At 37.7% G+C, this 26,936-nt stretch overlaps 2 protein-coding genes across 6 annotated transcripts in view; one reads left to right on the top strand and one right to left on the bottom strand.

Moving 5' to 3' along the window:
* Positions 1–8,413, bottom strand: part of LOC149789438 (protein NEDD1-like) — an 80,713-nt gene extending 72,300 nt beyond the window's left edge. For 2 of the 3 annotated variants that reach the window (XM_089975530.1, XM_089975532.1), the window contains exon 1: positions 8,334–8,412. The gene's annotated coding sequence lies outside the window, so the exon portion shown is untranslated. Of the gene's footprint in view, positions 1–8,333 lie in introns of all 3 variants that reach the window. The other variant, XM_089975531.1, reaches the window with a different exon arrangement.
* Positions 8,414–9,277: 864 nt separating this feature from the next.
* LOC149789437 (uncharacterized) overlaps positions 9,278–26,936 on the top strand; it is a 58,331-nt gene continuing 40,672 nt past the window's right edge. Inside the window, exon 1 of one of the 3 annotated variants that reach the window (XM_089975527.1) lies at positions 9,278–9,329. In XM_089975527.1, the coding sequence (XP_089831653.1) occupies positions 9,289–9,329 (41 nt within the window). In that variant the 5' untranslated portion in view covers positions 9,278–9,288. Of the gene's footprint in view, positions 9,330–9,580; positions 9,671–26,936 lie in introns of those variants that run through there. The other 2 variants (XM_089975529.1, XM_089975528.1) reach the window with 2 other exon arrangements.

Raw genomic sequence — 26,936 nt, 5'->3', positions numbered from 1 at the left:
GATACAAATTGCAGTTATAGATGTGTAAATATCAATGCAAGGAAGTTATAATAAATCAGATATTTCTTTCTGTTCACTATTTTTAAAAATCTAAAGTCAGAGGTCTCGGAAACGCTTAATCATGTGTATTTGGACGCAAAAAAATTTATACCTGGGACACAGAAAATCATTTATACAGGAGTCCTCCGTATGCACACATTTGCCGGGTGGCAAATTCATGGGCTTGCCAGACCTGCTTCAACCATTTGTTGAGTGGGAAATGTGTTGATCAAATGATCATTTTAGCTGTGCTGATATTTACAATGAGAAAATTCAGTGGCTGAAAGACCACCAGATGTACATGTTGTCATTGTAAGAGAACATCTGGAGAACATGACCCAATAGCTTGGCCGCAAGTTCAAAGACATGACTAGCTGCAGAGTGGTAGGGAAATGTACTGATATGTACAATGACTGAATACAGAGACAGAAAGACCCAGTGATGTACTTTTGTGTAAGAGTACATCAAATAACAATTTTACCTTTCATTATTGTGTTCATTTCCAAGTGTAGCCAAATAAGCATTGCATGTAACCTCAAAATGAAAACAAGTTCAGAGTTAGATAAAATGCTGTTTGCAAATTTCGAATAAGTATTTTGGGGCTAATTGGCAAAGATTGTAATGGGATTACATAGAGTGCTAGAAGTTGCTTGAACTGATATTCCACATGGAACACTATGAGCTTTACTAGTGCATGGAGTAAGACATTTCCTTGGCCCGACTTACTCTCACTTTAATGGACAAACGAGTCATATCAGTGGTGTAAAGTAAAGCTGTACCGATTAATCGGCTATACTCATAATTGGGTCGATTATTAGAACAATTGGTATCAGCAGAAATAATCGGTACCAATACAAATTTCCAAAGTATAAATTTAATCATAACATTCATCTCGACATGGCTTGAATTTTAATCAGAAATAAAGTGGAAATTAAGGAATAAACATTTGTTTTGGGGGTTAACTGAAAGACAATATATTCTTAAAAGTAAATACTTTTTAACACACTTGCTGTAAACTACCGCTGATTGTCTGCACAAAACAAATTATCAATACCATTCTTGCACTCACCCAATCACAGCAGCCAACCAGCCAATGAGGCCTCGTGTGGTTGTGTGGCTGTTGAATTTCCAGCATACACATTAGCAGATAAGTAGGCAGATTATATAGCTAGCAAAATTTATACTGGTACGAAACTATGACTCACTGTAGTAAATTTATTCTTTAGCCAGTCCTGCAATGCTGCTAATCAACAAATAGCGGTCGCACAGTGAAGCAGCTGAATGCTAACATACAAATATTATGCAGCACTGACATTGGCATGTCAGCGCCAGTGACTTTACTCCTGGATACCCCAGCTGCTGAGCTGTTTCAACGTGTGACTCGCAGCATGGTTCATGCATCAATCTAGCCATGTGGACAACTTAGTAGTAACTTACTTGATTTAAAACAGTGTTCCAAGAGCGCGATTTGATTGGATTATTAATAATGAATATCGATTGTACACTATTAAATATACTACCAAGCCTATGCATAATGTCAAACTCGAAATACTCAAGGTTAGTATGGAATTACCTCAAAGTAGGTGCAGTCGACGAGTCCGAAGCAAATTGCACACCTTGCAAAGCATTCATTTCCAGAGGTGGAAATGACTATAAAAATTATATGACATCAAACCTTGTCCAGCAATTGCACTGCAACCACATCGTTGAACATGGCCTGTTTCTGGCAGATAAAAAAGAAAAGGATGATGTGCAGTTAAACTCAGCAGCTGCAGCAACTCCTCGTATTATGCTGGACCTGAAGCAGCCATTTGCATTTGATGACCTGAGAGCTATTAGCTGGCACAAAGCTATTGCAGAGTTCATAGCAGATCCGCACTATAAAAATCCAAGTAAGAAGTACTTTTTCACATCTTTGATACCTGACATACATAAGGCGATACAAAGCAAGGTGCGTAATTTAGTTTCTGCCCAATCAGACCTTAGTTTGACCTCTGATGCATGGTCAGACCCGTCCATCAATGTAGCCTTGTTGAGTTTTACGGCACACTAGCTGACAAAAGACTTTCAGTGGAAACAGGTGATTTTAGCAGCAATGCCTCTCAATGAATCACACACATGAGAATATTTGGCGAGCAAACTGGACAAATTATGTGAGGAATACAATATTCCCAAAACTCATATCCATGTTCTTCTGCGTGACACAGGTGCAAACATGGTTAAAGCAATGGCTGAAATCGACAGCATCAGATGTTTTGCACACACACTGCAGCTCGTTATCAGTGATGGCATTCTGTCGCAAAGAGGTGTCAAAGGTGTTTTGACGATCTCGCAATCCATAGCCAGCAAGTTCTGGCACTCCATCCTGGCACAACAGCAGCTCGAAGTGCAGCAGAAAAAATTGGCGTTGCCTACAAGAAACTCATCCAGGTTGTCCAGACATACTGGAATTCTACATACAATACGTTGGTTTCGTTATATGAACAAAAACAAGTCTTGGGGGCTTACGCTACTCTCTATGACCTGCCTAGACTAACAGCCCAACAGTGGGTCTTGATTAACAGTTTTCTGGACACATTAGGCCTATTCGCGGACATTACCAAGGAAGTAAGTGATCACCAAACATCAGTATCCGTCATTCGTCCTATGCTGAAAATGCTCTGAATGTTGCTGTCTCAAGAGCATGAAGCGAGTCAAGGTATTCAGACAATGCTCTGCTATGATGAATGTCACTGAACACGCTTTGCTGACGTTGCCAGGAACAAGAAGTTTGTCTTGGCCACCATCTTGGATTCACATTTCAAACATTGCCTATTGAGCGAAGATTTACTTTTGACCAGATCCAAAGAATGGCTTAGAGCAGAATGCATCATAGTTGTGTCAGCTGACAAGCAGGTGGAACCCCCAACCAAAAAAAGAAAAACTGAAACTGAAACAAATGCCACTGAACCATCAAAGTCGCATCTCAGGAATCCGTTTTCTGTGGCCTTTGACAAACCTGTCCGTATCATCAACGAAACACCCCACGTGGATGACGCAATGCTTGAATTGTATCTGGCCAGCCCTTTGTTGCCACAAGAAGAAGACTTTTACAGCTGGTAGAAAGCTCACAGGTTCAGTTCCACTACTTGGCCAAATTAGCTAAACACTATTTGTCTGCACCAGCTTCAAGCGTTCCGAGTGAACAGCTGTTTAGTGGCACAGTCCAGACTTTTTTTGGATCATTACATGGCGAGAAGGGAGAAATGTTACTGTTGCTTAAATACAACCTACCTCAACTAGGCTTTCAGTATTAGCTGCAGCCAGCGTACAGTGACATCTAACTATAGTCTTAAAGCATGCATATTATTAATTTTAATTATTATTGGGCTATCATTATTAACATATTTTAGCATTTATTTAAATCTAGTAATGGCAACCTACATCACTGAGTGCAAGTTAAAGACTAGCTAAATACATTTTTATTCATTTGTATCTTGAACTGGCAAACCATAAGTTTTATCATTAACAATTTTAAAGTTTTTCAAGTTTTATATTTGTGTGAGTGTTGTTTTCTATAAATAGAGCTGTACTTCTTATCTGGTTTATGTCAGTTTTTGTATAGAAGTTCAAATTCACATGCTATATAAAACAACCTTGTTATAACTCACACAGCAAAATACCTGTTTGCATTTCACTAATAGGTTTATGTTTCTGAACCAGTCATTGTAATAAAACAAATAATAATGAAAAAATCGGACTCCTGATCGGTATCGGCAGTTTTAATAATCGGCTTTACGCTGTATCAGCATTATCGACAGAAAGAGACATCAGTACAGCTTTCGAGCAAAGAAGTTACAAAATTAAACTCATTGGCAACCACTGGTTCTAATCATCTGGAAATTTAACCACTTTAGGTATGCCCAATATGCTTCTGGTAGGGGACTGCAACATTTGCTGGTGGGACTCCCTGTTTTTTTCCCTCCAAAATAGGAGTCCCGGACTCCTAGTTTTAAAATCCTAGCGAGACCTCTGAAAATGACCAAACAAAAATAGGAATAGGACATCATCTGTTCTCTGTAACATCAAATAGCAATTTCTTATAGTATCACTATCAAAGGTAAAATTAATACCATTGCCAATATAAAATATTTTCATTGGCTGTCAAGTCTATTTTTCTACTGTTTTCTGTTTAGACACAAAATTCATTACAAACGGAAAAATTACTTCCCATGGCAGCTCTTCAGTGTGATAATTTTCCAGTAAAAGAAATACAAGACTAAGTATTAAATACTTTTCTGTTTCCTCAAGGTTTAAGACAGGTGCCTAGTATAGAATTTGTTTAGTGTTTTGAGAAGTATGGGGTATTTTAAACATGTCAGTAGGTTTTTAGTCACAATGGTCAGAGCATTCAAAGTGGTTAGTTATAACCAAACTCTAAAATCATTTCAAATAATGATATAAAAATGACCCATTATTCCGATTTTTAAGCATTGTTGACACACCAAACTAGTAAAAATACTTTTATTAAACATCATTGGTGCAGTCTGATGTGTTCTGAGGTGACAGTATGTGCCCACGATCTACTTGTTGGTCTTAAATGTATAAGAATCCAAAGAGTGAATAACCCATTATTTGAAACACCAAAATATGCTCAAAAACGAAAATACACAACTAAATTCACACTTATTTACTTCTTTTGTGGGTATACAGTGGTGTACGTCCTGATATGATTTGTAATTGTTTTAATAATAACTTTGATTTAAGCAATTTTGATATGAATTATTTACTTTTACCAATTTCTGGTGCAATCCATGTAATGACGTCACTGGGTAGTTACTCGATTAGACAGGTATGATAAATTGTATGTACAAGGGTGAGATTATGAATGTGTTGTTGTTGTAGTTGTGGGGTTTAACGCCATTTTTCAGCACACGATAGGCTATGCATGGCGGCCAGTATTAATGGTGGAGGAAGAACCCAGGAAAACCCCGGGAAGAACCACCGACCCACGAGAAGCTACTGGCATGCTTTCTCACATATCCACATTTGCCGAATCCTGGACTTGAACCCACGCAGACAGAGGTGAGATGGCAGTGATCCGTAATGGAGAGCGCTTTAGACCCCTCGGCCACTCGGGGCCCCGATTATGAATGTGAAAAAGAAGAATGTGTATTTACACTTTTGTCGAAATATCATATAATTACATCCATTAAACTACAATGCTGTTGGGCATTTCTACGCACCTAAGATTTCTGTCACCAATACTGAAGCAAAACACATACCGAATTCGACAGTTTGACGAAAATACTGCAATGCTTACCACTTGAAATGGGACAATGGTCACCAGAATATTCTGTGTGATGGATTTTTATCATAGCTTTAACAATTTTTCAGTCATATCGCTACAATGTCTGCAGTGTAACAGTTTATAGTGATGTCTAGTTGTAGTTGTTGTAGGGTTTAATGTCATTTTTCAGCACACGATAGACCATAGATGACAGCCAGTATTAATGGTGGAGGAAGAACCTGAGAAAACCCAGGAAAGAACCACCGACCCACGAGAAGCTACTGGCAAGCTTTCTCACATACTCACACTGGCTGAATCCGAGACTCGAACCCACACAGACAGAGGTGAGATGGCAGTGATCCGTAACAGAGAGCGCTTTAGACCACTCGGCCACTCGGGGACCCTACAGTGATGTCTAGAACTGGGGCATCATGCCAAAGACATATAGCATGATATCCCACCCAGACACATTATCCAGACACCAGGCCAACCAGTCCTAATACTAACCTCTTAATGCTGAGCACCAAGCGAGGCAGCTATTAGTATCATTTTTCTAAGTCTCTGGTACAACTCAGCCAGGGATCGAACTCATGACCACCCGCATCTGAGGTAGATGCTCTAACCACTAGGCCACCAGAGCGGTAGCTGTATTCTGATCAAAATAATATTAATTTTTGATGCACGGGATACCAGCCCTGTGTTTTCATGACTTGCGAGATGTCTGCCTATTCTGCACGCAGCTTTGAAAAGATGTAACATTTATCTCTCAGGCTACAGAAGTGAAATACATTACCTTGGACTGTTTCTGTCAGCAGTTCAGTCGAGTAATTAGGTCAGGTTTAGAGCTAATTTTACACAATTCAATGTAATAATACCAATAAATGGGAAGAGATATTAGGCAAACTAAACCAATCATGTAAAATAAATTAGTAAAGTTCAACATTTTAGAAACAAAATCAGCTATTATGTTGAAGAGAAACAACAATGAATAGGCTGTAATGTGTTTACAACATCTTGTTTATGGGGGAAAATTACTAAAGAATTCAGAGACCATATGCCAGGGAATTTCTTTAGAATTCCATTCTTGCGGTAAGTTGACATGTTGGGTAGTAGACGATTCTGTTTGTGTGGGACTAGTCCTACATGTAAGACCTGATGCTGATATTTATGTTTTGGGCGTCAGGGTCTTACCGCCTAACTAACAGTGCTGTGTAGTGTGTTTTGATGTCGACTAACATCGTAACGAAAGTCAAATTTTCAGGAATATCTCACACAACTTGCTAGTAAAATAATGGTGCTTTTCTGCAAAGTAAGGTAATTGTTTTAGTCAGACTTTACTTACTCTCATGTCTTTTCTCTAATAAATTCAAATTCTCACAAAAGAAATGGACCTGTTTTCAAGTTTTGTTGGCCTACATTTCAGTTGACTGGAAAGTAATGAAAGCCGGGAATGCCGAAATCGGGTTAAGTGGAAATATTATTCTTTAATGAAACAAATAAAAATGCAATATGCCTATTAGAACTGTAAAGTAACGTTTTAAGAAATATATCCACCACATGAACCTACTTAAACATACTTCAGCATACCTCGACTACCGTCGCATTGCAACAAATTCAAATGTATATCAATGGAACATGAAAAAGCGTCCATTTGCTAGTGTCATATTTTCATTCCGCCAGGATAAAGACAGCCCAGTAAGTATATTAATTACACATAAATTAGTGGAAGAGTGTCGATATATGCTGCCAGATGCGTGGGATATTCCTGAAACTCTGACTACTCTTTCCAATGTCATTGACATCGGAACACACTATACAAGGCCGTTATTTGCATAGTAAGACATAGCAACTAAACAAAATCAACATGTGCTATGTCTTCAATGTAGGAGTAGTGTGGGACAACTTTTTGCAAAATTGGAAACATGGATTAAGATACAGAATTTTTTTAAGGTAAACATTTCCATCTTTTAAATATATTTATTTGTATAATTCTATAAGTTAAAATAGTAAATAGGATTTTCCGGGTTACAGATTCAAGAAGGTCATGTAGTGGGTCTTCATGCTGACATTTAAAAATCACATTTTCATATTCAAGTCAAACTGTGGCATATTTTAGTTCACATTATGAATATCACTTTTCTTAAAGTATGGTCGTTCTTTCTTGATACCAAATGTTTATAGAAATGACAAATCGTTGCGCAGAATTACCCAATGCACAGAATTGGCAGAGACGTAACAGATATACGAAATAAAGTACAACCATGTGACTTCGTTACACGAAAGGAGCTATAAATAGAACAAAATAAATAATTCCTACACAAATCACTTTATTATCATTATTCAAACACATGCAAATTATAATACGTTGATCTTCTTATTTTTTTCTAATTTCATGGTGTTTGTTTTTGTAATATTGTTTTTATTTTTATTTTATAGGTCTTGTCTAATGTTGTAAAGCGCTTAGAGCTTCTAAAGATTAGGCGCTATACAATGTCCTCATTATTATTATGGGAACAAATGCATATTTCGTGTTGAGTGTATTTTTGTTACTAGTAACCCGTGAATAATCAATTATAGGTACGTATAATCAAATTCAAAATAAAAAACGATAACCGAAACTGAAATAGTCGGTACTGAACGCATACATGACCTGCATGACTTTAATTTTAGGCAAGCAGTGTCTCGAGTTTTAAAAAAAATTTTTTTACTACGATATGGCTTAGGTACGAAAATTCCAGCATATTTGTAGGATTCAAGTCATGTGTTTCAAAGTGTTTACTGTAGAAAAGTGAATCTGATATGATTATAACAGAATACCGGTTACTGGTGCAGAGTTTATAACTCTAACTGTACACTCCTAAATGTGATGTCTGCTCTAAAAAGATGTGCTTATGACATCAAGTGATCAACAGCCTATACAGAAGTTTGTCTTCTATGGCATTAGTTCTTTTATACTGAAGTATGTATTAGCAAAATTAAAAATGATAGAAAACTATCATCGCGACAAAGCAGTTAAAATAAATACTATTTATGCCAAGACTGTTACCAAAATATTAAGTTTCTCTGCATGTTGGTAACTGTTTCATTATCCCGCCATAACAATCCATTTAGCGGAAGTTGACTTCGTTATGTGCAGTTTTCAAGAAAGCACCTCATCAATGTAACGAAACGAACCTTGTTTTTCCGCCCTTACAGCACTAAGGTAACGTTTGCTATCATGGTTTTGTTAGCGATTTAACAGATATGCCATTATAATTATTTCTAATTTGTAGTTATTATTCCAAATATTCCATCATTTTGGTGTTGGTCGTTGTTGTTTCCCCATCCATCACTGTGCTAAACATCAACTTTCATGCGCAATATGCAAGTTTGGCGCCAACTATATTTCATTTTTAATTAAGAAAAGGTTTGTTTCAAGAGATGCATAATCAAACTATACCAACGAATGAACGTTTGACACTATTCTACTTAGCAACGCCGATCTGTGGAATATACCCGTTGCTGGTACCCACGACCACTCAGTGGTTTACTTTATGTAAAACACAGGAAAGTCCTAACGATGACGACGCGGATTACAAATATAATGATGCGTATAAATTGATCTTAGAGGAATATTAGTATCTGATATTACAATAATAAGGAGCGTGGCTCAGAATATTTCAAACAAAATTTACCTACACAGAACAAAGTTGTAATTGATGAACAAATTAGTAAAGTCTAATCACGTTTTTCTTCTTCTGCATATTTCAATCGTATCTATGTTGTACAGTATGTATTCAAACTGGCTGGCTACACGAAACGTTTTTGGCCCATGTTTTTTTAAAAATAAAATCTGTATATGCAATAGCATACACCACATGTTGCTAACGACGTACCTTCAGCATCAATATTTTGTTATGCGATTTTGATCGTCAATATTGTTAAAAATTCGTTTCATTTATATACTTTTTGTCAAATGGGTCTATTGGATTTTAACAAACATGGCGGGATACGATCAAGACTTACCGCTGATGCACATGAGGTTTGCAAATTTATTGTGTTCTCTTGGGCTCAGAACCAACGACATTTCAAACATATGTTCAGCTTTAAATGATCAATATATTTTGTACATCTTTCAAGTAATTGAAGCTTATATTTAACGGTAATTAACTTTTATTGCAATGATTTTGTTACTGAACAACACCATTTACATGACCGACATTGAGGTTCGCTAGCTACTTAGCGGAACTCATTTGATTGGCTGGCCTTATTGTAAGCATGGAACGAGTTGGCCAGTGGACCACTGCTAAGCATTGCAATGAACAGCCATTAACTCGACGACAAAGAGCTGTTTGCACTTGAAAACGCATACAAAATATACGTGTGAGTCTTCGTTACCAATATTTGCTAGGATGTAAACAATTTTGTGGGCTATGCTCATAAATATGAATTGGGAGAAACACCCACTTTGCTACATCTAGTATTTTGTTACTGAACCTGATGTTTTTGTTAGGTTGATTTGCATGCGAGATGTTTATAAGTACTAAAGCAGTCTCACCACAGAACAGTCATTTTTGTATACATTAGCAAGGTAGAAAAAAGCTACAGACACAATCATAACATTTCCATATATCAGGCTTTTAGTAGGTATGACATTATTGATAATGCCATAGCCTACAGAATGCTAAATTTGTTATAGCCACACAGGCTTTGTCTGTGAGCACTTCAGGTTCATGATAATACTTTCTTCATGGATTATTTTTGGGTATGTGACTTAAAAGAAGCACAGAGGAAGCAATGTTAATGAATTTCAACTGCTGTATTACATTATGGTCATTACAAATACAGCTCAGTCATCGTGATGTCAAAGCTTTTGTCATGCAACAGTGCTCAAAGAGAAAATTTTTAGACACTGGCCCCAAGCTGGTGACTAGAAAAAAATCACAAGTCCTTATTCAAATTCCACAAGCCCTGGCTAAATTACATGCCTCTGTCCATTACGTATGTTTACACTTTATCATCACAAATCAGCTGTGCAAAACGCTTATTATTGTCCATCAGTCAATCTGTTTAATTCAGCATGTTGAATATATTGCATACAGGTGGTCTCTTATTTTGACAGACATGGTACATGGGGCCCCGAGTGGTCTAAAGCGCTCTCCGTTACGGATCACTGCCATCTCACCTCTGTCTCGGATTCAGCTAATGTGTATATGTGAGAAAGCTTGCCAGTAGCTTCTCGTGGGTCAGTGGTTCTTTCCGGTGTTTTCCCGGGTTCTTCCTCCACCATTAATATTGACCGCCATGAAAAATGGCGTTAAACTCCACACCAACAACAACAGACATGGTACTCACAGCAGTGTCATATGACAGTGTGTTATTTGCCATATGTGACCAGAAATAAATGCCTCCCCCTTTTTGGGGTGAAGTGCTTCACAAAGTAACTCCTATAGCCACGAGTTCTGAAATTTTCTTTGCATGTTTTGCCTCCTAAATTGCCTTAACTCATTTGGCCTCAGAGGTTTTTGCCGGAAATGTGCGTAGGAAAGACATTTGAGGTGCTATTTCTGAATACATCATAATACATCATCTTTCAACAGATTTTCCATGAGACTATTGTTGACACATCTTAGCCCCGTCCCAGCACATAGAGCTGGTTAGAACTTAGAAGTGACACCCTGATTATATCTAAAAGTGTATTTATTGTGGGTTGACCCTGACCTCCCTTAATACATCTGTATATGTTCATTGTATAAAACAATAATGTTGATTATGAATTTTGCAGGGTCATTTCTTTTTTATTATCATATTTGTAAGTGTTTTTTTAAATCCCATGAAGCCAAAAGCTTATGTACTTTCCGACCTCCATTAGGACTTTTAGAGGTCCGAGTTCCATAAGTTTGGACTTCCGATTTAGGGTCGTACTATTGCCCCAGTGACATGTTAATGTCATGGGCCAATTTCCTCCCCCTTGTTTTCCTTTTATTATGCTTTTTATTAAGTTGACTTTGCCGGAGTCATTTAACCCCATTAATTATTACAGTAGTCCCCCTCTTATAAGGCCACCCCTAATGCAGCAGGGAAGTGGCCTTATAATGCGGGTGGCCTTTCTAGACGGGGATGACAAATGCGAATAGTAAATACATATGAAAAAAGTCACAAGTACATTTAATTTTAAATATTTAATATTTTAATTAAAAAATCAAATGCATGATGTGAAATGAATGAAAACAAACTTTGTCATCATTTTCAAAAGAATGCTATGAATAACCATTGATATAGTTTTAAAACTGCCTTTATAATTATGTTACAGTTCACATCATCTGTCACTTTGTTGGTAACAGTCTAAAAAACAAACCAGTCTCATCACATTAAAAATATCCTTGCTGTCATATCCTCTGCATATATTGTTTAGTCTTTTGTTCCAATCTTCGACAACTTCATTATTAACATCAGCTGATTCGCCGCTAATGACAGAACACTTGATATTGTGTCGCACTTGAAATCTGTGCAACCATCTGTTACTTGCAGTAAAGTCGTCATATCCCAATTCAACTGACAAACTTTTTGTTTTTTTTGTCTTTCAAATCAGGATACAAATGTCTCCTGGCTCAAATAATCTTCCTTTCTCCATCTATTTCACCTTTCCACTCCTGCAGAATTGTTTCATTAGCTTTCATGATATTGTTTATCTTAGTCTTCCCGACGTTAGTTTTGTGCAAGGATCCTTGACGACACACCCCCCCCCCGACATCAGTTGAATTACTTTCACGTTCTCCTCTAAACTGAGAATTTTTATTTTCCTCGATGACATGTTGATCTTTTTGCAGTAAGTTATTCATGTTGCCAACTACAATACTGATGAAACAATTTTGTATGCATCTAAACAAATTGCCGTGTGTTTTTAAAGGAAGTGATCTTGTCACGTGATTCGTTTGTCGCAATCTGGTACCCTATTGTTTTTATACATTTCTTTACACTAAGTGAGAGAAGCCAAAACGGTTTCGATATGTACCATTAACATCACGCAGATTTGACCTCACGGCCGCTAGGATTCGTAATTTTGACAATTATTGTCAGTAGTAATAGCCACTGATTACCAAAGTGAACAAGCTCAACATCTTACTAAGGGAAGCCATAAAGGCTATTAAACCATTTTCCTGCTGACTTGGGTATTGTACATCGATACTGCCACTTCTCAGCTGTTACTACTGTTTGATAATTGTAATCTTAACAATTATCAGAGTGACTAAACTGGACATCTTATGATAACACGGCAGTAAGGCTAATTGGATTACATGTACATACCCTTTTGTATGGATTCAAATTTGAGTCTTTCTCGGTTTCTATGGAATAAATTTGGCTTCTCATGAGGCATAAATGATATAATATTAACTCATTCAGCCCCAGACCCGTTACCAGTATCACTGCTGCTATGCCCCAGCAGCGCTAAGCTGTGTCTAGCTGCGTCTGCCCCAGAGTTTTTACCTGTTTGAAAACTTTTGTAAACATCGTGCACATGCAAGCAGCAGGGAAGTCGTACAGACCAGGTGGCTCAGATAAATTTAACCCTCCCACCAAACATTTCTCCGTAGAAGCCTCAGATTTCAAAAATAAACCCTCCTGCGCAAATTAATCCGCAAAATTTCAACCCAAAGTGCATTTTCAGACATAAAAAAAAAACAGCATTTTTTTGGGGGGGTATTGTAAAATTTGTTTGTTATTGCAAATTCCGACTGCGGATACTAATTTTATTTCACATTAAAACAATATAGTTGAAAATAAGATGAGTCGAAAAGTTAGCACAGTTGGAGAACCTCATTCTGCTAGATTAGCGCGAGAGCAATTAGCGGCATTAAAGAAGTTTATTCCGACAAAACAATTATTTAAGAAAAATGTTCGTGGTTACGAAGATATGCAACATGGAATTTCAGAAACTTCGGCAAAATGGTTGAAGCCAGTGACCGGAACAATTGAGCAGGTTGTATATGGCGACGAAAAAGATCCAGATGCTAGAAAACGTGGAATTTTTCCTATGTTGAAAGGTATTGAGGATCAATCACGAACATTACCCGAGCGATTAGCAATAGCAGCAGCGGCGCAACAACTTGCAATTACTGATGGAGGAAAACCTGGAGATGGAAAACCGGGAGGAAGAAAAATCGCAATGATAAAAGGGAAGTTTAATATCGATAATTTAAGAGAAAATTTCACCGATGAGGGATGGGAAATAATATCGCAGCCTCTCTCGACATTGTATAACATAGATGAGGTTGGCCAATTTGCGGAGGAATATTTTAGTGGTCGAACTGAATATTTGACTGCAGTGGGAAAAAAAAGATATGCAACTCGCGATAGTTGGTATGATATGGTATATAAAATTTACACACAAACAACATCAATAAGGAAGACAACGGATCCGCGTTACAGAAGGTTTTTAGAAATGGCAAGAGATACACAAAGATATAATAAGCAAATGGCGGAAGAAAGAAAACAACTAGAGAAAGAAAGAAAACAACAGGAGAAGAAGGAAAAAACTAAAAAACGAGGGAGAAAAGAAACACCACAGGAAGATATTCAACCGCAGGAAACAATAATTCAACCAGAGGAATTAGAAGTTAGACCAACACCTAAAAAACGAGGAAGAAAAGCAGCATCACAGGAAGATATTCAACCACAGGAGCCAATATTTCAACCAGAGGAATTAGGAGCTAGACCAAAAGAAAAAACTTCACCTCAGAAAAAGGAAAGAAAATCGAAAAAGAAAAAAGATCAAAGTGATGAACCAATAATTGTTCACGAATATGAATCATCACCGACTAATGGTTCGATTAAAATTAATCCTAGAATACCTGCTGGAAATTATTTGGATGAAAACATGTTGCATTTAACTCGCAACTATGATTCAAGAGTTCAGATGGCTGCGGATAATTCTCCGGAAAATAAAAGATTACTTTTACGAAAAGATATTGATGTTGATAAACTTGACGAAATTGATTGGCTAGCAATAATGTATTTTGGTGGTATGGGAAAACCAATAACATACAGCGATGAAAATTTTACAAAATTTTCATCAGATGTTATTAAATACAGATTTGCAAGTGCAAAAAAGACAATTTCGCCACCTAGAAGTAAAAGTTCGTCACCTAAAGATAAAGGTTCACCACCTAAAAGTGATAGTCCTGAATCATTTTCCTTTGATCCTCACCACTCTCCTCTTTTCTCTCCTACATTATATCCAAGGGAACCTTCTGCATTCCCCTCTTGGAGACCCCCACCTGTGGAACCAACAGCGTCAAACTACAGGGGTCCCACTGAAAAACCATTAAGATGGGGAATTCACCCCGGGGAGGGTGCAACACTTAGGGGCGGTACCCCTTCACCTCCACTAGAACAATATTCACCAGGGTCGTCGTCAGGGACATCACCAGGATCAGCAGAGGAGAAGAAATCTTCAACGCCGTCAGACGATTTATTCTACGTAACGCCATTGGAATCTCCAGAAACAAAAAAAACAGGAAGCGGATATTCAGTTTGTCCCGATAGTGTTGTCAACGATGTATCTCGCCTTGAAGTATTAATCGGAGGAAAGCGAGCCGGAAATAATTCCCGTGAGATAGTCAACGAAGCATCAGATATTTGTCAGCGATTATTCCGTGGTGGTATCATCGATTCTCACATTTATAAAGAGTTTGTCGATGAACTCATCGATTAAATCAATACAATTGAAATAATATGATTATTCATAAACATCAACGCAGACCTAATCAGGTCCGCATAGTAAACTCTCGATTGCCAGTATACAAATATATTCACGGTAATGGATTCGGCGATATCGTTGGAAGTCTTGTCACGCGAGTAATACCTAAAATTGGACCCGTGATTAAGCAATTTGGGTTGAAAGCGATAGGAAAGATCGGCGAGACTGCCATTTCTGGTATCGGTAATTTGGCCAGTAAAGGCTTCAACGCTATCAAAAATAAAATATTAAGTTTAGTACGTAAAAAGCAACCTGTTAAATTACCTAGCACCAGAGAAATGCCACCCGAAGTTAGTAAGGTCATAAATGATGCGGCAAATAAAAAAATAAATGATCTAGCACAGGAAGCTGCTATAACAAATCTAGTGCAGGAAGTTGCTAATATAAATCCAGCACAGAATGTTGCTAATACAAATTTAGCAAATACAAGTTTTGTTTCAGGTAGTGGTCTTCGTTTTAAACGATATTATTAGTAATAAATGTTCGCACAAGTGTCAAATGAAGTATTTGATATGGACGAGCCAGTAGGTAGGGATACATCAGTGCGAGATTTTCAGTATTTCTCGTACGATGTAGTTGAGCCAGATTCAAGAAATCGGAAGGAAATTCAAGTCCACGATACAACAAGATATTTTCTTCCATCTGAGGCGTATATCGAATTTGTTGGTAAAATTGTAAAGGCAGCTGATGGTACCAACTACGATGCGGATTTTGGTGTTGGTTTTGTCAATAATGGTATCATGGCATTATTCAAGAATGCCACTTACATGATTGATGGAAGAGAGATTGAATCAATTACGAACAACGTTGATATAGCAACGACTATCATAGGTCTAGCAAGATACTCGGATGATTTTACCAGATCAGCCGGTCCTAGTATGATGTTTGCCAAGGATAATTCCAACTACCCTGAACATTTACCATTTGATATTGGTAGACCGGTAGACCCCGCTGGCCAACCCGCTGCTGTTCGTTCAGCGATGATTGCCCCCAATGGCAATTACAATCTTGGATTTGCCATAAGAAAAAATATGTTGAAGGGAGCTGAACGAAAATTCTCCTGTGCAATTCCATTATCTCATATTTTTGGATTTTGCAGACATTTCAGAAAAGTTATTTACGGAGCGAAGCATACGATATCTTTCGTTCGAGATGCCAATGATGACAGAGCCATTTGGAGAGATCCTGGTGATCCTGGTAAAGTTGTCCTTGAAAAAATTACCTTGTGGATGCCAGCAATAGTTCCATCAATGATCATAGAAGAAAAATTACTGTCGTTTATGAATCAAGGAGGAAAATCCATCATGTCTTGGTTGACAACAATGACTGACTCCAACGAAAATGTTAATATGGACGGAATATTTACTTGGCGAATTGCGTCACAGCAAGGCTCTTCCGCACCTAGACATATCTTTGTTGCTCTGCAAAGCATGATCAGAGACGATCAATTACATAGTAACATGATATTCGATCGATTCGAGGCAACAAATGTATCGTTGAGAATAAATGGCCAACAGGAGCCATCTGAGGAAATAGCCATCGATTTTGAGAACAATTCGACGGCACGCGCGTATCATCGATTACTAAGTTTCATGGGCCGCGATCAAAATATTGATACCGGATTGCAAATATCACAGTTAGATTTTAATACACTCTATCCCATCTATTACTTTTCCCTGGAACATCTCGATTTGGTAAAGCAGTCTGTCGTTGATATTCATTTCAAAGCCAGAATTAACACAGGAGGACCAGCAAGAGCAATCGCAGTTATTCTCAGCGATAGAACAATGATCCTAGAAGGTATTAGTGGTAGAATGAGAGTTATCGACGCACCCGTAGAGAACATGTAATAAATTCTAAATTTAGATTAAGTGATTATTAATATGCCATACGATCACGTCAGCGTAACTCTGACCCCCGGTCAGGTGAAAAAACTTCATGCAGCAACAACAGCGCGACGAGGTTTAAGTTTAACCTTAAAAAGTAATCAACTTCACGGTGGACCTAACAAACTATCGTTAACTAAAAATCAACACGGACATTTCACCAGAGCCAGATCAGCAAATACTGGTATTCGCTTGAATCTCTCGATAGGTGCAATCAGAGATATGATCAAAGTAGGTGGTATTTTTCCTTTATTCGCCGCTATTCCAGGATTGATAGCTGCGGCGGCTCCCGCGATTGCAAAGGCAGTAGGATTAGGTGCACTTGGAGGGATAGGTTCTGCATTAGGAAGAAAGGTCGTCGGAGGAAGATATCGCAAAAAAAAGGGAGGATTTCTCTTCCCCTCTCTTCTCGCAAAATTGATGCAGCCGCAACAAGGATCAGGACTTTACCTAAGACGACCCCCATACGGATCCGGTCTAAGTCGAGTCTACCAGCCTCAAATTTAGATTTAATAAGTGAAGCAAAAAAAAAGAAAATAAAATTTTTCAGAGGCGTATTTATGCGAGATCAACTACCAGATAAACCAAATCCCACCGAGACAGGAATAATAAATCTCGATAAAAATTCCGGCCCTGGCACTCACTGGGTTGCGTATGCGATTAATCCTCGCGAAGTTATTTACTTCGACTCATACGGATTAGCACCACCAAATGAATTTATCAAATATGTGTCAAAATTAAAACTTCCAATTTGGTATTCAACACTTCCAACACAAACATTAGCGGATCCACCAATATGCGGCCCGGAGTCAATTAACGTCCTTGATGCAATTTCAAAATCATCTCGTCCTTTTCGCAAAATTTTATTTGAATATACCGTAGATAAATATCATGGTTGATATTTACGGTAGATCTCTCTTCAGAAAAGAAAAAAAGGGAGCAGTCGACATCGATACATCAAAGTTTGCAACCAAGAGCGATATTAACAATCTTTTATCGCTGTCAGAGGTGGATCCTGGCGAAGTTGCTGTTTTTCAAAATACCGAAGGGCGATTACAAACTAGTAACGTTAAAATAACTGACATAATCAAGCGAGACGAATACCGCGATCACATTAGTCAATTTACTCGCCAATCGGAGATGGTATTAAAATCTATTGCTGATATCGCCGATATTATAGCAAAGTTATCCCTGAAGACCGATAAAGCATTACACGACGATCTTCAGGATAGAATGACAAAAAGACTTAACAGGCTAAATAACGACCTTAAAAAACTTGACGATGCTTTAGATAAATTTAGCAAAAAATTTGACGAGAATATAAAAACATCCAGTGATACTTCCTCCGCCGCAAACGAACTAGCAAATAAGAAAGCCGATCAAGCATCACATGACGATCTTAGCGAGAAAATAAAAAAAATCAACGAGGAAATTACTAATATTCTTGCCGAAATTAACGAAGTAAATATCTCGATGAGTCAGAAAATCGATAAAACATCAATCGACGATCTTAGCGAGAAAATAAAAAAAATCAACGAGGAAATTACTAATATTCTTGCCAAAATTAACGAAGTAAATATCTCGATGGGTCAGAAACCATCGATCGACGATCTCAACAAAAAAATCAACGAGGAAATTATTAAACTCGGTAATGTTGTTGTTCCTGAATTTACCAAGGGGATTAACGTGATGCAAGGACAAATAAAATCCATCAACGATGAAATTAACGTGGTACGTGAATTAGTGCGTCAAAAAGTCGATACATCAACGTACGACGGAGAAATTCGAGATTTAAACACGAAACTTCTTGCTGCAACAACAAAAATTGATCAATCCGCCGATAAAACTGGTCACGCCACTGACGTAAAGCAATTAGGTAGGGAAATTATCGAAATAACCGCAAAAATTAACAATATCAACACAAAAATATCGTCAATGAACCTTGGAAGATTATCGCGAATTTCGATACCAACGGAGGTAGAAACAAATAATCTTATCTGTAGTGTGCCACTTGTGGTAGAGGTACGAAAAGATTTATGGTGGACACCCATGGATAACACATTTACATTTAACCCGCCAATTACGGGTATATATCGAATATTTGTTCAAGCTTTGACAAATTTTAAGGTAATATCTACTGACAGTGACATTCACGAAAAAAATTTTAATTATATTATGCACAAAGGTCAAGATAATATATTTGTGTTGGAACCACCAGATAGAACCAAACTGAAAATTATTAGTTATTCTGTAATTTTCGAATATTTAGCCGAAATATAGGCAGTAATCATGCAATTGTTATCGTAGATTAATAAATGACCGCATCTGATTACCGATACAATCTTGCGCGATCATGGCAGGATTCGTTGCGAAAACAACTTGACGATTATCAAACAAAAATAAATAAATACCAGCGCAAATTAGTTATCATTGATGTTGCAGTGTACGCGGTATCTGCTGTGGTCGCTGGTGCAGGAATAATTCTATCCGCGGTAACAATGATAACGCCAATCGTAGCAACAATAATAATCTCGTCAACAACAGCAATCGCGGGTGTTCTTAATATCATCGCGAAAAAAATATCCTCGTGCACAAGTGAAAAATTATCATCGTACAAAAGTAAACTAACTAAGGTAAATGACGCATACTCGAAGTTATCATTGTTACTTTCTGAGAGTCTCAACGATGGTATTATATCCGATCTAGAATTTTCTTCAATGATTAGTATTTACTCGGAGATTGAACAAATGAATATTAATAATGTCCGAGTTAGCCCAGATCGTGACAAACACGACACCGCCAACAACAACGTTAATATCACTAAGTTCAACGAAACCAGAGTTTAGCATTAATTTCTCAACACCAATTAGCGTTAACGAAATTGCATTAACACAGTTGCGTGTCTACAATAGCTGGCCTAATGTTAGATCGAAATCATTCGGTAATTTGATGCCAAATAATTCACTTGTTTTTGCAAATAAGAATAAACCCGATGGAACACCCGATTGGATCGTCGTTGGTATACCAACCGGTAGTTACGAAATTGATCAGTTGAATAATGAGTTTACCACTAGAATATCAAATTTAACCGGCGATGCTAAACCGGGAATAAAGATATCTTCACATGATCCAACACTATCGTCAATGATAGAAGTGAAATCACCGTACGTGGTAGATATTTACCAATCATCGATTAGAAATATATTAGGTTGGCCCGAGGTCGCACCTCTGATAAAACCAAAGAAATTGCCTCCTCATACCAACCTGGAATAATAACATCCGATTTCTTTGGTTTTATCAGAGGTGCGACCTCGGGCCAACCTAATATATTTCTAATCGATGATTGGTAAATATCTACCACGTACGGTGATTTCACTTCTATCATTGACGATAGTGTTGGATCATGTGAAGATATCTTTATTCCCGGTTTAGCATCGCCGGTTAAATTTGATATTCTAGTGGTAAACTCATTATTCAACTGATCAATTTCGTAACTACCGGTTGGTATACCAACGACGATCCAATCGGGTGTTCCATCGGGTTTATTCTTATTTGCAAAAACAAGTGAATTATTTGGCATCAAATTACCGAATGATTTCGATCTAACATTAGGCCAGCTATTGTAGACACGCAACTGTGTTAATGCAATTTCGTTAACGCTAATTGGTGTTGAGAAATTAATGCTAAACTCTGGTTTCGTTGAACTTAGTGATATTAACGTTGTTGTTGGCGGTGTCGTGTTTGTCACGATCTGGGCTAACTCGGACATTATTAATATTCATTTGTTCAATCTCCGAGTAAATACTAATCATTGAAGAAAATTCTAGATCGGATATAATACCATCGTTGAGACTCTCAGAAAGTAACAATGATAACTTCGAGTATGCGTCATTTACCTTAGTTAGTTTACTTTTGTACGATGATAATTTTTCACTTGTGCACGAGGATATTTTTTTCGCGATGATATTAAGAACACCCGCGATTGCTGTTGTTGACGAGATTATTATTGTTGCTACGATTGGCGTTATCATTGTTACCGCGGATAGAATTATTCCTGCACCAGCGACCACAGCAGATACCGCGTACACTGCAACATCAATGATAACTAATTTGCGCTGGTATTTATTTATTTTTGTTTGATAATCGTCAAGTTGTTTTCGCAACGAATCCTGCCATGATCGCGCAAGATTGTATCGGTAATCAGATGCGGTCATTTATTAATCTACGATAACAATTGCATGATTACTGCCTATATTTCGGCTAAATATTCGAAAATTACAGAATAACTAATAATTTTCAGTTTGGTTCTATCTGGTGGTTCCAACACAAATATATTATCTTGACCTTTGTGCATAATATAATTAAAATTTTTTTCGTGAATGTCACTGTCAGTAGATATTACCTTAAAATTTGTCAAAGCTTGAACAAATATTCGATATATACCCGTAATTGGCGGGTTAAATGTAAATGTGTTATCCATGGGTGTCCACCATAAATCTTTTCGTACCTCTACCACAAGTGGCACACTACAGATAAGATTATTTGTTTCTACCTCCGTTGGTATCGAAATTCGCGATAATCTTCCAAGGTTCATTGACGATATTTTTGTGTTGATATTGTTAATTTTTGCGGTTATTTCGATAATTTCCCTACCTAATTGCTTTACGTCAGTGGCGTGACCAGTTTTATCGGCGGATTGATCAATTTTTGTTGTTGCAGCAAGAAGTTTCGTGTTTAAATCTCGAATTTCTCCGTCGTACGTTGATGTATCGACTTTTTGACGCACTAATTCACGTACCACGTTAATTTCATCGTTGATGGATTTTATTTGTCCTTGCATCACGTTAATCCCCTTGGTAAATTCAGGAACAACAACATTACCGAGTTTAATAATTTCCTCGTTGATTTTTTTGTTGAGATCGTCGATCGATGGTTTCTGACCCATCGAGATATTTACTTCGTTAATTTTGGCAAGAATATTAGTAATTTCCTCGTTGATTTTTTTTATTTTCTCGCTAAGATCGTCGATTGATGTTTTATCGATTTTCTGACTCATCGAGATATTTACTTCGTTAATTTCGGCAAGAATATTAGTAATTTCCTCGTTGATTTTTTTTATTTTCTCGCTAAGATCGTCATGTGATGCTTGATCGGCTTTCTTATTTGCTAGTTCGTTTGCGGCGGAGGAAGTATCACTGGATGTTTTTATATTCTCGTCAAATTTTTTGCTAAATTTATCTAAAGCATCGTCAAGTTTTTTAAGGTCGTTATTTAGCCTGTTAAGTCTTTTTGTCATTCTATCCTGAAGATCGTCGTGTAATGCTTTATCGGTCTTCAGGGATAACTTTGCTATAATATCGGCGATATCAGCAATAGATTTTAATACCATCTCCGATTGGCGAGTAAATTGACTAATGTGATCGCGGTATTCGTCTCGCTTGATTATGTCAGTTATTTTAACGTTACTAGTTTGTAATCGCCCTTCGGTATTTTGAAAAACAGCAACTTCGCCAGGATCCACCTCTGACAGCGATAAAAGATTGTTAATATCGCTCTTGGTTGCAAACTTTGATGTATCGATGTCGACTGCTCCCTTTTTTTCTTTTCTGAAGAGAGATCTACCGTAAATATCAACCATGATATTTATCTACGGTATATTCAAATAAAATTTTGCGAAAAGGACGAGATGATTTTGAAATTGCATCAAGGACGTTAATTGACTCCGGGCCGCATATTGGTGGATCCGCTAATGTTTGTGTTGGAAGTGTTGAATACCAAATTGGAAGTTTTAATTTTGACACATATTTGATAAATTCATTTGGTGGTGCTAATCCGTATGAGTCGAAGTAAATAACTTCGCGAGGATTAATCGCATACGCAACCCAGTGAGTGCCAGGGCCGGAATTTTTATCGAGATTTATTATTCCTGTCTCGGTGGGATTTGGTTTATCTGGTAGTTGATCTCGCATAAATACGCCTCTGAAAAATTTTATTTTCTTTTTTTTTGCTTCACTTATTAAATCTAAATTTGAGGCTGGTAGACTCGACTTAGACCGGATCCGTATGGGGGTCGTCTTAGGTAAAGTCCTGATCCTTGTTGCGGCTGCATCAATTTTGCGAGAAGAGAGGGGAAGAGAAATCCTCCCTTTTTTTTGCGATATCTTCCTCCGACGACCTTTCTTCCTAATGCAGAACCTATCCCTCCAAGTGCACCTAATCCTACTGCCTTTGCAATCGCGGGAGCCGCCGCAGCTATCAATCCTGGAATAGCGGCGAATAAAGGAAAAATACCACCTACTTTGATCATATCTCTGATTGCACCTATCGAGAGATTCAAGCGAATACCAGTATTTGCTGATCTGGCTCTGGTGAAATGTCCGTGTTGATTTTTAGTTAACGATAGTTTGTTAGGTCCACCGTGAAGTTGATTACTTTTTAAGGTTAAACTTAAACCTCGTCGCGCTGTTGTTGCTGCATGAAGTTTTTTCACCTGACCGGGGGTCAGAGTTACGCTGACGTGATCGTATGGCATATTAATAATCACTTAATCTAAATTTAGAATTTATTACATGTTCTCTACGGGTGCGTCGATAACTCTCATTCTACCACTAATACCTTCTAGGATCATTGTTCTATCGCTGAGAATAACTGCGATTGCTCTTGCTGGTCCTCCTGTGTTAATTCTGGCTTTGAAATGAATATCAACGACAGACTGCTTTACCAAATCGAGATGTTCCAGGGAAAAGTAATAGATGGGATAGAGTGTATTAAAATCTAACTGTGATATTTGCAATCCGGTATCAATATTTTGATCGCGGCCCATGAAACTTAGTAATCGATGATACGCGCGTGCCGTCGAATTGTTCTCAAAATCGATGGCTATTTCCTCAGATGGCTCCTGTTGGCCATTTATTCTCAACGATACATTTGTTGCCTCGAATCGATCGAATATCATGTTACTATGTAATTGATCGTCTCTGATCATGCTTTGCAGAGCAACAAAGATATGTCTAGGTGCGGAAGAGCCTTGCTGTGACGCAATTCGCCAAGTAAATATTCCGTCCATATTAACATTTTCGTTGGAGTCAGTCATTGTTGTCAACCAAGACATGATGGATTTTCCTCCTTGATTCATAAACGACAGTAATTTTTCTTCTATGATCATTGATGGAACTATTGCTGGCATCCACAAGGTAATTTTTTCAAGGACAACTTTACCAGGATCACCAGGATCTCTCCAAATGGCTCTGTCATCATTGGCATCTCGAACGAAAGATATCGTATGCTTCGCTCCGTAAATAACTTTTCTGAAATGTCTGCAAAATCCAAAAATATGAGATAATGGAATTGCACAGGAGAATTTTCGTTCAGCTCCCTTCAACATATTTTTTCTTATGGCAAATCCAAGATTGTAATTGCCATTGGGGGCAATCATCGCTGAACGAACAGCAGCGGGTTGGCCAGCGGGGTCTACCGGTCTACCAATATCAAATGGTAAATGTTCAGGGTAGTTGGAATTATCCTTGGCAAACATCATACTAGGACCGGCTGATCTGGTAAAATCATCCGAGTATCTTGCTAGACCTATGATAGTCGTTGCTATATCAACGTTGTTCGTAATTGATTCAATCTCTCTTCCATCAATCATGTAAGTGGCATTCTTGAATAATGCCATGATACCATTATTGACAAAACCAACACCAAAATCCGCATCGTAGTTGGTACCATCAGCTGCCTTTACAATTTTACCAACAAATTCGATATACGCCTCAGATGGAAGAAAATATCTTGTTGTATCGTGGACTTGAATTTCCTTCCGATTTCTTGAATCTGGCTCAACTACATCGTACGAGAAATACTGAAAATCTCGCACTGATGTATCCCTACCTACTGGCTCGTCCATATCAAATACTTCATTTGACACTTGTGCGAACATTTATTACTAATAATATCGTTTAAAACGAAGACCACTACCTGAAACAAAACTTGTATTTGCTAAATTTGTATTAGCAACATTCTGTGCTGGATTTATATTAGCAACTTCCTGCACTAGATTTGTTATAGCAGCTTCCTGTGCTAGATCATTTATTTTTTTATTTGCCGCATCATTTATGACCTTACTAACTTCGGGTGGCATTTCTCTGGTGCTAGGTAATTTAACAGGTTGCTTTTTACGTACTAAACTTAATATTTTATTTTTGATAGCGTTGAAGCCTTTACTGGCCAAATTACCGATACCAGAAATGGCAGTCTCGCCGATCTTTCCTATCGCTTTCAACCCAAATTGCTTAATCACGGGTCCAATATTAGGTATTACTCGCGTGACAAGACTTCCAACGATATCGCCGAATCCATTACCGTGAATATATTTGTATACTGGCAATCGAGAGTTTACTATGCGGACCTGATTAGGTCTGCGTTGATGTTTATGAATAATCATATTATTTCAATTGTATTGATTTAATCGATGAGTTCATCGACAAACTCTTTATAAATGTGAGAATCGATGATACCACCACGGAATAATCGCTGACAAATATCTGATGCTTCGTTGACTATCTCACGGGAATTATTTCCGGCTCGCTTTCCTCCGATTAATACTTCAAGGCGAGATACATCGTTGACAACACTATCGGGACAAACTGAATATCCGCTTCCTGTTTTTTTTGTTTCTGGAGATTCCAATGGCGTTACGTAGAATAAATCGTCTGACGGCGTTGAAGATTTCTTCTCCTCTGCTGATCCTGGTGATGTCCCTGACGACGACCCTGGTGAATATTGTTCTAGTGGAGGTGAAGGGGTACCGCCCCTAAGTGTTGCACCCTCCCCGGGGTGAATTCCCCATCTTAATGGTTTTTCAGTGGGACCCCTGTAGTTTGACGCTGTTGGTTCCACAGGTGGGGGTCTCCAAGAGGGGAATGCAGAAGGTTCCCTTGGATATAATGTAGGAGAGAAAAGAGGAGAGTGGTGAGGATCAAAGGAAAATGATTCAGGACTATCACTTTTAGGTGGTGAACCTTTATCTTTAGGTGACGAACTTTTACTTCTAGGTGGCGAAATTGTCTTTTTTGCACTTGCAAATCTGTATTTAATAACATCTGATGAAAATTTTGTAAAATTTTCATCGCTGTATGTTATTGGTTTTCCCATACCACCAAAATACATTATTGCTAGCCAATCAATTTCGTCAAGTTTATCAACATCAATATCTTTTCGTAAAAGTAATCTTTTATTTTCCGGAGAATTATCCGCAGCCATCTGAACTCTTGAATCATAGTTGCGAGTTAAATGCAACATGTTTTCATCCAAATAATTTCCAGCAGGTATTCTAGGATTAATTTTAATCGAACCATTAGTCGGTGATGATTCATATTCGTGAACAATTATTGGTTCATCACTTTGATCTTTTTTCTTTTTCGATTTTCTTTCCTTTTTCTGAGGTGAAGTTTTTTCTTTTGGTCTAGCTCCTAATTCCTCTGGTTGAAATATTGGCTCCTGTGGTTGAATATCTTCCTGTGATGCTGCTTTTCTTCCTCGTTTTTTAGGTGTTGGTCTAACTTCTAATTCCTCTGGTTGAATTATTGTTTCCTGCGGTTGAATATCTTCCTGTGGTGTTTCTTTTCTCCCTCGTTTTTTAGTTTTTTCCTTCTTCTCCTGTTGTTTTCTTTCTTTCTCTAGTTGTTTTCTTTCTTCCGCCATTTGCTTATTATATCTTTGTGTATCTCTTGCCATTTCTAAAAACCTTCTGTAACGCGGATCCGTTGTCTTCCTTATTGATGTTGTTTGTGTGTAAATTTTATATACCATATCATACCAACTATCGCGAGTTGCATATCTTTTTTTTCCCACTGCAGTCAAATATTCAGTTCGACCACTAAAATATTCCTCCGCAAATTGGCCAACCTCATCTATGTTATACAATGTCGAGAGAGGCTGCGATATTATTTCCCATCCCTCATCGGTGAAATTTTCTCTTAAATTATCGATATTAAACTTCCCTTTT

This window comes from Sinohyriopsis cumingii, chromosome 11, assembly GCF_028554795.1.
Source record: "Sinohyriopsis cumingii isolate HCF-2022 chromosome 11, ASM2855479v2, whole genome shotgun sequence".
In the NCBI taxonomy this organism is placed as follows: domain Eukaryota; kingdom Metazoa; phylum Mollusca; class Bivalvia; order Unionida; family Unionidae; genus Sinohyriopsis; species Sinohyriopsis cumingii.
This window is presented reverse-complemented; position numbering and strand designations above follow the sequence as displayed.